The sequence below is a fragment of the Muntiacus reevesi genome, chromosome 4 (genome assembly GCF_963930625.1).
Source record: "Muntiacus reevesi chromosome 4, mMunRee1.1, whole genome shotgun sequence".
In the NCBI taxonomy this organism is placed as follows: domain Eukaryota; kingdom Metazoa; phylum Chordata; class Mammalia; order Artiodactyla; family Cervidae; genus Muntiacus; species Muntiacus reevesi.
In genome coordinates this window covers 58927875-58940072 of record NC_089252.1, presented here as the reverse complement: position 1 = coordinate 58940072, position 12198 = coordinate 58927875, and the positions used below count along the sequence as shown (strand labels likewise).

The window sequence follows — 12198 nt, the reverse complement described above, 5'->3', positions numbered from 1 at the left end:
ATTTTCCACACCCGTCATTGCTGGGCTGTGGCTCTCAGAGTCCTGCAGTTAAACTTGCCGGGTTGTCCCTGGGCTGGGCCAAGGTGGCTCCTTGGCTTTGTGCCGTGTGACACTTGCAGGCAGTAAAGGACTAGTAGAGCACGTGGAGCCATTCCAGTGCCGTGAGGCAAGTTCACACGGCATTTTAAGGAGATATTCTTCAGTCTTATACTCTCTGGAAATCATTGCTTGCTTGCTACTTTACATGTTACTATTAAACAATAAGGGCTTCCCTGATGGCTCAGCCACTAAAGAATCCCCCTATAATGCAGGAGATTGCCTGCAGCACTGGAAACCCAAGTTCGATCCCTGGGTCTGGAAGTTTCCTGGAGAGGGAAATGTCAACCCACTCCAGTATTCTTGTCTGAAAAATCCCATGGACAGAGGAGCGTGGTGGCTACTGCACAGGGTGTCACAAAGAGTCAGATATGACTGAGCATGCATGCATCCTTCAGGGTCCCAGTGGGGAAGCTGAAAACCCATCCTTGTCCGCCACCACTGGCAACAATAAGAAGGTGGCCCATCCCTGCAGGAGGGAATCAATGGCGGTCTTGGACTGACTGTTCTAAGACAGTGTAAGAGAAGGGGGATTTGAGGGACTCTTCTGTGTTCAGCCCTCTGAGAGAGTTCTGGAAGGAAACATTCATCAAGGTGACACTGAGAAGGCAGTGAATGTATTATGGACACTATTATCTGATCATCACTTCATGTTGTCACAAATAGAAATTAAGGAGGATTTCTCTCTTTTTAATTATTTTATGTTGTTTTTTTTGGCCACATCTAACAGCATGCAGGGTCTTACTTTCCTGACCAGGGATCAAACCCCATGCCCCTCGCAGTGGAAGCTCTGAATCTTAACCACTGGACTACTAGGGAAGTCCCTAAGAAATTTTTCTAATAAAATATTCTGATTGATGTCTGGTTTTTTCTGTTGTGAATTTTACTCACTGAATTATTGTGAATATTGAGGGCTTTCTGTTGCTTAGAGGTAAAGAATACACCTGCCAATGCATAAGACACAGGTTCTGTCCCTGGGTTGAGAAGATCCCCTGGAGAAGGAAATGGCAACCCATTCCAATATTCTTGCCTGGAAAATCCCATGGACAGAGGAGCCTGGCGGGATACAGTTCATGGGTAGCAGAAGAGTTGGACACACTTAGCGACTAAACAACTAAATACTATTGAGAAAGAAAGAGAAGGATGGAAGGAGAGAGGGAGGGAAAGTAAAATCTGATTCAATTTAGAGCCTAAGAAGATTTAGCCAAAGATTCTACTAAAACGTGCACTGAATCAGACTTCACTTATCCACAGTCTTTTCTCATGTGTATTGAGCTGCTGCAGACTACTAACAATCCTCCAGGAACCCAAGGCATTTCATGTGTTTATTATAGTCAATACAGAATTCATGATGTTATAGTTACATATACAAGGAAAATAACAGATTTTAAGACCCAGCTAAAGTTGAAGCCCTTACACTGGTCTTCCGAAAGTAAAGTGGCCACTTAACCAAGAGCTCACTGATACAAGCAAGTCAAGAAAATCTAATCTTCTAAACTATTTCCCGCTAACTGGATCATATCACCTGTATAGCACTTAAACAAGGCCCCAAAGATAAAAGAGGCAGAGAGGCTTGTTTGTAGTGATAGCTTCTTCCATGATGGCTATCATCTGAGGCTTCACCAACTCGTGGGATAAGCTGGGAGGTGTCCTAGACCCATTCTGCAGAGGAGCAAACTGAGGCATGGAGGAGGGTGAGGTATGGACCACTTTTAGTCCTGGTTGGTTGCCACATCTCCTCTGTGACCCTGAGCCTTGCTCCACCCGCTCTGCTCAGGGAGAGGCCAGCTTGCCACAGAAGAGAATCATGTTGGTGTGAAAGTGCCTGATGAAGAGCAGGAAGGGGCGGTTCGCCAGGAACTGAGTTCGGACGGGAAGTCGTTTTATTGCCAGGACGTCGCCAGTGGCCGCGGCTGCCTCCGTGCCCTCCTCGTTGACCTCCACGTAGGACTTGTGAATGACCTTTGATACAAAGAGGCCCTTGACTGGTGATATTCCAGAAAGATCTGCTTTGACCTGGCTGAAGATGTCTGTCATCCCGAGGGACTCTAACAAGGAATTGAGCTCGTACTTGATCTCCAGTTTGAATCTCGGGAGATGCACTTCCACGTCCCTCTCCACCATGTTGGATGGGCTGGTCCATTCCTGAAAGGTCTTCGAGTTCAGCTGCTTTTCTACCTAAGAGACAAAACACGAGTGACCCAACGAGAGCTGAACACACGCCCTCCATGTTAAATGCTATTTGTTTTCTAATTCTTGGTGTCAACAATTCAACATCAGTTTCTTCTCTGCCTTTAAAATGTGCTCAAGTCCTGTCTGAAAAAAGCAAAAATGTCACGTGCAGCCACACCTTCCCTCTTCTCCTGTCTACTTCTCATTGATGCTTCATAATTAAACTTCCCCGTGTGTATCCTACACTCTTTTGCCTCATTTCCTCAGCAGGTAGGCATCTCTCAAATGCCCTCTATTGCCGTGAAGTCCTTGTGCCCCATTTCCTGGATGAATTCAACCATCTCTTCTGGGCACGTACATCTGAAACATGAGTCACGTCTCCTTTATGAGCTGGTTTCTCTGGGTCACGCTCTAATCCTCCCGTGTCCTGCCCTCATTGTGCTGGAAGCTTCTGAACCCTGGATGCCCTCTGCCTTCACCCAGCAATTCAGTACCTGTGTCTGTGCTCCGATTTCCCCCCAGGCAGCCTCACAACTCAGACATCTCACCCTACATCCAGTTTCAAGAGTTTCTGAAGCCCTTCAAATTCTACCCTTGGTCATTTGAAACTCTCTGTTCAGACCTCCCTGCAGCTCCAAACCAGTATGTCAAATCCCATCAATCTACTACAGGAGTTGAAAACTTTTTTGTCGTGTTTTTCCCCATCCTGACAGTATAAAATCAGACATAAAATAAAGGCGGTTTTAATTCCTAAGCCCATTTTCCTTCTGTGCTTTTCTGCCCTGATCCAAGCTACCATGACTTCATGTCAGACCCACCTCGCTCCCTCATACTTCTAAGGCATTTGCACTTGTCCTTTGCTGTGGTCGGAGCACCAGGTACTGCCTTTGTTCCACTTCATCTCCTACTTATCCAGTGAGGCTGGCATCGAGATTACCCAACTAGGATACCGTCCTGATCTCCTCACTCAAATTTGGACTCTCTCTGCTTCCACATGGCTTTCTGCAGGGCCTATCTCAGCACTCCTGACACTTCACCTCTGTGTTGTAACCACACATTCATCTTTGTTTCCAGAACACAGCAGAGTTTCCAGCATGCTGTAGACATTCAATGTTTGGTGTATGAATGAATAAATGAACAATTAAATAAATGAATCACAATTTAATAAAAGCCATTTCTGGGACATCCCTGGCAGTCCAGTGGTTAAGACTCCAGCCTTCCAATTCAGGGGGCACAGATTTGATCCTGGTTGGGGAAATTAAAATCCACATACTTCACAGCACAGCCCAAAGGCAAAAAAGACCACTTCTAAACTGCTTCCAACTGCTCCATGCCTCCAAATATCTTCCGCTGAAGCCCACAGACCTCCAGAGACCTGAGCCCCCCCTGCAGTGGCCACACCTCTGACACGCATGCCGGCACAGCCCGCTATCCAGAGCACACACCCCACCCAGGCGTGTCCAGAAGGCTTCCTTGCTCACCCAAACTAGGGTCGAACGCAGGTCTCCCACATGCAGGCAGATTCTTTGCTGTCTGAGCCACAGGGGAAGCCCGCTGTAGAAAGAGGTTTCCCAGATGTCCAATGGCCAGTGCGCGCATGTATGTGTGCATCTGTATGTCTGTGTGTACTGGTACCACAGGCACTTCTGCCTCCAGCTGCCCTTTCTTTAAATGTAAGAGTAGATTGTTCTCCCTAAATACATCATCCTGAAGTCACGGACTTCAGGAGGTCCACCCTTTGCTCTCATAGCACCTGGGCAGAACTGCTGAACCTGATAGAACAAGTGACTGGCAACACTGTGTGGTCATGAAATACGCATTGCGTGTGTGTGTGTACACATACACCCACGTCTTCGCTGCACTTTAGCATTCTCATAACCTCACCTGGTCTACGTCAGCCGTGCCCACTGGAAGCAGAATGATCATACCAAGTGTGTTGTTGACATAGGGCAGCTCCAAAACCTGCATCTGTGGTTCCTCGATGAGGGCCAGTTTAAACTTCCCAGTCTGATACATCATCTCCACAGTTACACTTTTACCCTATGTTTAAAAAAAAAAAAAAGTTGTAATTAGATGGTACAGTTACATATGTGTGTGTACAGGTATGCATGCTGATTTTCCTCTCAGAATAACAAGGATAACTGCATTAGCACCAGAAAGGCAGGGGTAAAACAAAAATGACAAAATACACCCTGTATTACATTGCTTTGCAAAGTTTATAAGTTTTTTTTAATTTTAAAATGTCTGTGTTAGAGCCTGACTAGTTCAGATTGTATACATATTAACAAAAATGATAGCATATATGTTTCCCCAAAACAAAAGCAAGGTCTCTTAATAAAGTGATTTATGTGGGAAAAGAGATTATAGGATAATCTCCTTTTTTTGGATCTGATTAGAGACTTTCTGGGAGGAAAATCTACAACCAACTTTGCTGTGTTTCTAGAGAAACTATTTGCTAGAGAAAGCATGTCTGGGAAGAATGTAGACCCAGAAGAACAGTAAAAAAAGGACAGACTTTCTTCTAGTCCTGAACATCCCATTAGGTGCCCTTTGAGAAAGGTTACCGTCACTTCATGGGAGCAACAAAAACAAAATTCATGGAAGCACAAAGCCTAGAACCAGTATTTTCACTGAAACTTTCTAAATTGTCTTTAATGAAGATGGCATTCTCCAAAATTGATCATCCATCCGAAAATAAAATACTCACCTTACTTAACTGAAAAGGGGTTTTAAATGTCTCTCGTTCCTGAAATTTATTCTGCCATTGTCCTTTGAAATATATGGCATTCACCAGGACCATGACACAGGAGGGCTCAATCGTGCCTTTTCCAAAGAGGTTAGTGACTTTTCCTTGTAATAAAAAAAAAGAATAAATAATGTATTTGGATTTGAACTTATTGATAGTAGAGAGTTGAAGAGTTACAAGAAATCTGGAGCCTTTGTTAAGACTAATTATAGATTTGAGATGCCAGAAGAATTCCTTCATCTGTGGCCATAAAGCATGTCCTTGTCAAATGATGTTTATTTCAAAGAATATTGAATGCTTTGTTACTTCTAATCAGAAGTTGTCATTCAAGGAATACCAAGCATATTAGCTATGAATCAACCTGTCTTGTAACTAGTCATATCCAATGCTTTCTTATACGTAACTGCTTTTTTTAAAAATTCTATAATTCTTTTTTAAAAAATTCCTATAGTGTGTTAGCCGCTCAGTTATGTCCCAATCTTTGGGACATAGCCCGCCTAGCCCGCCAGGCTCCTCTGTCCATGGGATTTTTCAGGCAAGAATACTGAAGTGGGTTGCCATTTCCTTCTCCAGGGGATCTTCCTGACCAAGAGATCAAACTTGAGTCCCCTGCATTGCAGGCATATTCATTACCATCTGAGTCACCAGGGAATCATCTCCTGTGGCTTAATTTTAATATCTATCAGACTTTATAGTTACTAGTACCTCACCAGTTGCAAATATGTTACATATTCGAAAGATTCACTGGTCCTTTCAGTATGCTAACTTTAGTGTATCACAAGCATATATGAAAATACTTAAAGTAAAAATGTATCTGAAAAGTCAGGATTTATAAAACTATACCAATAATTTCTTACTGTAAATATATTGATCAAAATGGAACACCAAGACCTCTTGGAGCATTTTAGAGTGCTGCAATTTATAGCATTTTTTGGAATATAATCTATCATATAATATGAAACAGGGGTATATGAAATATCAGACTTTAAGCTTGATGAGAGCTTTCATTTTTATTGAACTTTTGGACCAAACACAATACCTAGCATGTAATAACCATGATGAACATCATTTGATTATATATATACATATATGTATACATACATATATGTGCATACATATACACAAATTAATGAATAAATAAATAAATACACAAATTAGTGACAAAATAACAATAACAGTCTAAACAAATATACAGCATGGGGATCTGTAATGACAAACAACACTAATCAACCTACGCTCAAAATATTTACAAAACTTTTATGTGCCAGGCATTATTCTAGGCACAGAGCCCTAAATTGAGGCCAGAACACTAACCTAAACAAACACATCTAGTTTCCCCCTTAACGTCAACTCAGCAAGTTTATCAACACAGCTCAAATAAAGTTTGGAGACACGTGGTTGACTTATCCTCACCACCAGTTTTGCTTTCAACCCAAGCATTGATGGTTTTCCTTGTTTCTTCAGCAGACCATTCAAAATCAACAGTTTGCAGCCTGGCTTGATACAATTTCTCAGAACAGTCTAAGTATTGCTGTAAAAGAAAGGACAGTTGCATAACACCCAAAAAATAGTGTAAGGAAAGTTATTGCTTAACTGGATTCTTTTGTGCCTGAATCCAGGGAAAGCTTAATTGAGAGTAAAATCTGGCCCTTGACCCAGTTCTTGCCCTGAGCTGCGTCCAGCTGCGGCTGGAACATGCTTACGTGACTGCTCACAGCCCACGCGGTGGGAATTTTTCCAGACGAATCCTGGGATATCAGTATCTTCTGACACAGACTGAGACAACCTAATGAAACTAATGGGGAGCTTCTCAAGTCAGCTTCTCACATCAGATGTAATCATCATGGTCTCAAGTACAATTACACCCAGATCATGGAAGCTTTGAGGGAGACCAAAGAACAAGAGAGGGGCCCACGGCTGTTAATCCCCTCACTTCAGGTCCTCTCCACAAACGTTCTCATTACGTTGCTAGGGCTATAGAAGGAAATACCTCTGAAATATCTGTGATACCAAGATGGGCCACACTAAGTTGCCAAAACTCTGACAATCCAAATCTTGTATAAGTATAAGACGTGGCCTGCACCTCCAGGCTAGGGAAGAACATTAGAAAGTCAAGGTTGTGTCTCGCTTCACCCAGCTGACGTTTAAGTTGTTGTTGCCCAGTTGCTCAGTCAGGTCCAACTCTTTGTGACCCCATGGGCTACAGCATGCTAGGTTTCCCTGTCCTTCACTATCTCCCGGAGTTTACTCAAACTCATGTCCATTGAGTCGGTGATGCCATCCAACCATCTCCTCCTCTGTCGTCCTCTTTCCTGCCTGCCTTCAATCTTTCCCTGCATCGGGGTCTTTTCCAGTGAGTCGGCTCTTCTCATTAGGTGGCCAAAGTACCAGAGCTTCAGCTTCAGTCCTTCCAGTGAATATTCAGAGTTGATTGACATCTAAGTAACACTGGTCAATCCAAAACTGTGTCACTGAATCTAGGATTTCACCTCAATCATTGCAGGATAATGTAGTATTTAATACACAGGAAGATGGGCTTAGATAGGGATCAAATCTAGGCTTTGTCACCTTATGTCTGTGGCCTTTAAAGAATCTGCTTCATGATTGTAGAACTGATAACAATTTTATAACTATATCTTACAGGACTGTGTAAGGAATATATGAGATTAAGTAGAATGACTGGCATGTAATAAACACTCAGTAAAACTGTATATGTTAATGCCATTGGAAAATGGCATCATTAGTGTTAGAATTTGGGAACTAGAAAGAACATAGTCTAATCCTCTCATTTTACAGGTAGAAGGGATTTGTCCAAAGTCATGCCTCAATGTGAACAGCTCTCTTGGCTCCCAGCCCAGTTTACTTTCCATTAACTCTCAATATTCTGCCATTAAGGACCTTTGAAAAAGAGATGAGAAATATATTTTATTTTCTTTCTGTTTCATAAGGAATAATTATTACCAAATTTGCTTTGTGCTTCATCCATGACCTTACTCTTGGACAACATCAGTGATTTGCAGGAAGTTATGTGACATTTCACAACCTTAAATAGGAGTTTGGTAAAAACCATTTCACTGAAACTCTAACTCTGCTCAAATGCAATCTCTTAAAGATCAACACCATGTTACACTTCTTATCCTTCATTTTATTTTATAATGTGAAATTCAGAGGATGCCAAGAAAGCTGCTAACCGCTGTTCCAAAGGGACTTACCTCATGGAATGCCATCGCCTTTGTCCCGTAGAGTCTGTTGGCGATGCTGAGGATATAGTTAGAGTCTGACCGATTGATCTGGGAGAAAAGGACTCCTAACTCTGAGTGAATCCTTCCAGCTCGGCTGCACTGAAGCACCAGTAAATAAAGAATGGAGTATTAAGTTGCTTGATTTCTTGCCAGTAGAGAGTATAAATAATGTAAAAACAATAACCAGACAGCAAGATGTTAGCCTCTGAATAGAAGGGCCGTGAATATGAACAAAGCCAGAGTTGGCAAGCTGAGAGCATTCTCCTTCTCTAGATTTCCTCTCCCAACAATCTTGGCACTCTGGGACTTTGGCTACAGACCGTGTGCAGAACTGTAAACCACTGCAAATACACGTGGACTTGTCAGCTCTCATGGTTTAATTCAAAACCAGACATTTTAATGAAGAGATCCTAGTTGGGGATCTTTAGAGTGATCATCCAAGTTTGATTGTTGCCTTTGTACCTAAAGAATCATTTTCCTTCTCTATCTATCATGCTCCTTTCAATGTCTCCATTTTCTATGTGATCATTTAATCATATACTGAGCTCTTTATTGAACTGAACTGACACACCCATCTGTCCCTCACAGAAGCAATTCATTTAAGCATGTGGCTTTTTTTTTAATTGAAGGATAATCACTTTACTGAATTTTGTGTTTTCTGTCAGACCTCAGCATGAATCAGCCACAGGTATGCATATATCCCCTCCCTTCTGAACCTCCCTCTGTTTCCCTCCCCATCCCACCCCTCTAGGTTAATACAGAGGCTCTTGTTTGAGTTCCCTGGGACTACAGCAAATTCCCTTGGCTATCTCTTTTGCATACAGTCATATAAATTTCCATGTTATTCTCTCCATATATCTCACCCTCTCCTCCCCTCTCCCCATGGCTTTGATGCATCTGAATTCTTGGAAATTGTAGTGTTTATGCCTATATTCCCCAAAGTGAAAGTTCCCAAACCATGGGCTCTAATCTCCTAACAATAAGGGTTCCATGAAGCAGGTATTCTATGACTAGGCATTTATGTCTTTCCTCAATCAATCACAATCAACATACATATATTTTCATGTGGCAGTTCTATTTAATTTTGATGTCAAAAGGCATCCTTTTATTAGAAAGAACAGAGACCATAGTCCTGGAACACGTGGGCTGGGTGACATCAGGCCCTGTTTTCCTGCTATAGAATTAAAAGGTAAAGCATCGGGTTCTTTCTCAGTCCCCTCATTAGACTGAGGACCTGACCCTGCATAAAAGAAGCTGGCAGACTCACCATGGGGCACAGTCCATAAGAGAACAGAAAACTGAATGAGGATGACAAAACTCAGATGATGAAATCTGGGGGACTTTATTATTAATTTTATTAATAAGGTTGTTATTATCGCTGTGTCAAACCCTATCGGCCATAGTCACCCTCAGGAGGATTAAAGGAGGAACCGGGGTTCACCTCTCGCTCTCTTATGAATCAGTGAGGTGCTCTGCCACTCAGCGCCTGGACTGTGCTGTTTCTTGGTGCTTTTTTATCAAAGAGCACGCGACAGCCAGCAGAGAGAGTATCATACCTTAGCCAAGTCCCTGAACTCTGGTCCTGATGACTCCACAATATGGTTAAAGTGAAGCACCTAGAAAAGAAAAATGAGATAGATTGCCATCAAAAGAAACATATCGTCTACAGAGGCTGACAGTTACAAGTTTTTCCTCTTCAGATAAAGACCAGTGGCGAAAGCTAATGTTTAATGATGTTATATTACAAATCCTGAACTAAGCCTTTGCATATCTTACTTAATCCTCCCGACAACTTTTAAAGTTGATACTGTCTACTAAAGTAGATACTACTATCTTCATTTTCTGTTAGGGAAATTGAGTTCATGAGGTTAGTCCACTTGGCCCCAGACTCTCATTGCCTGTCTGGCCCCAGGCCCTGAGCCTTGGTTCCCAGACTCCTCCGCTCCCCCCGCACTGTTGCCAGGCCAGCACTGACAGTGCTCTTCCGGGCTTGTGCAAAGCGCCACATGGTCTCCCGCTAAGTCATTTATTTAAATGCAAGAAAATCCTAAAAGTGCATCAAAATATGGAATAAAGGACAAACAATAATAATATGTGCAAATACCCTGGGAGTTGTTAACTGACATTCTTCTAGACTTTTCAAGGAAAAAAAAAAATGCTACTCTGTCCATGGAATTTTCCAGGCTAGAATACTGGAGTGGGTTGCCATTTCCTCCTCCAGGGGATCTTCTCTGGCCCAGGGGTTGAATCCGCATTTCCTGCATCTCCTGCCTTGGCAGGTGGATTCTTTACCCTTAGTGCCAGCTGGGAAGCCATATATACATATATATGTACACACGTGTATAAGTGTATACATGTATGTATGGCGGAAAAACCACTGCATGTCAGCTCATGTCACCCGTTCAGTCTCTGCTTCCCCACCTGTAAAATGGAGATAACAATTCCTACCCCTAACGCACAGGGCTAGTATGAACTTCAAATGCATAAAGGAGCACTGGAAAAAGCTAGACAACTTTTAAACAGTCATTTTTTACTGAATTTGGTCATTTTTTTTAAACTTCATTCTTTTTTCATTGGGGTACAATTATTCTACAACATTGTGTTAGTTTCTGATAGATACTCATTTTATTGTAAGTTAAAATTGTAGAGGGCAAGAATCATACCATATATGTGTTCTCTGGCATGTTTAAATCACTGTGAGGATAAACTGTGAAGGTAAATTTCAGTCACTCATGTGTGAAAGCATTGAAGGCAAGAAAGAGATGGAGCAGGCATGCACTGTGTTATCTGCATTATAAGGTATAGCCTTATCTAAGCCATTAGTCCTAAGAAATACGCTTTGCCCACATGTGGCTCTTCTTTCACGAGATGGCAGCGTTTTCTGGCTCTGGAGGTGTAAGTCCTTCTGAGGAAGACCCCAGGCCACCCAGCACTCCTGCTCCCAGTACCTTCTGCATCTGCCCTGCGCTGTTTCCTCTGGCTCCCAGGAGGATCATGCTAAGAGCGTAAAGAAGACTCAGCGGGGAGAAGAAGACATTGTCTCCTGCGTGGTTATCGCTCAGCTCCTTGAACACATCCAGACAAAATTCAACATTTGCTGTGCTGAGGGCATCCATTTTAGGCAAAACCCTACCTGAGAATGGAAGGGGAAAAAAAATCTCAGACTTACCTGGAGGCACAGATTATATCGAGCATTCAGTTATGACATTCCGCGAATGTAAGCATCTGAGCCCACTGGTTCATGAAAAGTTACAGCCTGTTGTCATACTTTCTGAGGAGCTAATAAATGCTGGGATGGGGGAAGGGCCTTCATAGTAGTTTTTTATTCTCATGAAGAGAAGATTTACTGTTCTCTTCAACCAGTATTTCAAAACTCTCTCTCTATTATTTGTGTACATTTAAGAGTGATGGCTAATATTTCTGGAACAAAAACACAGAAGAAATTTGATCTCTTGGCTCTTACTTTCCACGCTTTAGGTACTTTACTCATCCTGGAATTTGTACAGAAAAGTCCTTGAGCTACACAGCCCCGCCAAAAGAGATCCTCCCAAAACCAGCTCCCGTCTCCACAGTCTCCATCCCGTCACTCCTGCAGAACCAAGGTGAAAGACGGTGGGCAAGCTTGGTCTCTCTTGATATTCTCTGCACATTTCTTCTCCTTGCTGAGCTTTATCTCCTGTCTCCTCCACAAAAGTAAGGGGATCCTAGCAAATAGGTCATGCCATCCAAAGGTGGCCAAAGCCCTCAGCCTCACAAGACATCAAGAAAAATGGAGGAAAAGAGGAGGAAAATTTGAGAGGAAAGAAAAGATGCTGGGAATGAGTGTTCTCTAAGGACAGCGGCACGTCAGGAAGGAGGAATTTATTTATTGGATCCCCCAAACATTCACTGAGCACTGCCAAGTGCAGAAACAGTCGAGCATCCTTCTTATGCTCGGGAGTG

General features: G+C 42.7%; 1 protein-coding gene across 2 annotated transcripts; it reads right to left on the bottom strand.

Annotated features, from left to right (window-relative positions):
- Positions 1 to 1869: 1869 nt before the first annotated feature.
- Positions 1870 to 11372, bottom strand: SERPINB11 (serpin family B member 11). 2 transcript variants are annotated; one of them, XM_065935203.1, is made up of 7 exons: positions 11205 to 11372; positions 9813 to 9872; positions 8227 to 8355; positions 6428 to 6545; positions 4976 to 5118; positions 4153 to 4308; positions 1870 to 2274 (listed from the first exon to the last, which is right to left on the bottom strand). In XM_065935203.1, the coding sequence occupies exons 1-7, from the start codon at positions 11370 to 11372 to the stop codon at positions 1870 to 1872; spliced, it is 1179 nt and encodes a 392-aa protein (XP_065791275.1). The 2 variants fall into 2 exon arrangements, with proteins under 2 accessions (XP_065791275.1, XP_065791276.1); XM_065935204.1 differs by lacking the exons at positions 4976 to 5118; positions 6428 to 6545.
- Between the last annotated feature and the right edge of the window lie 826 nt (positions 11373 to 12198).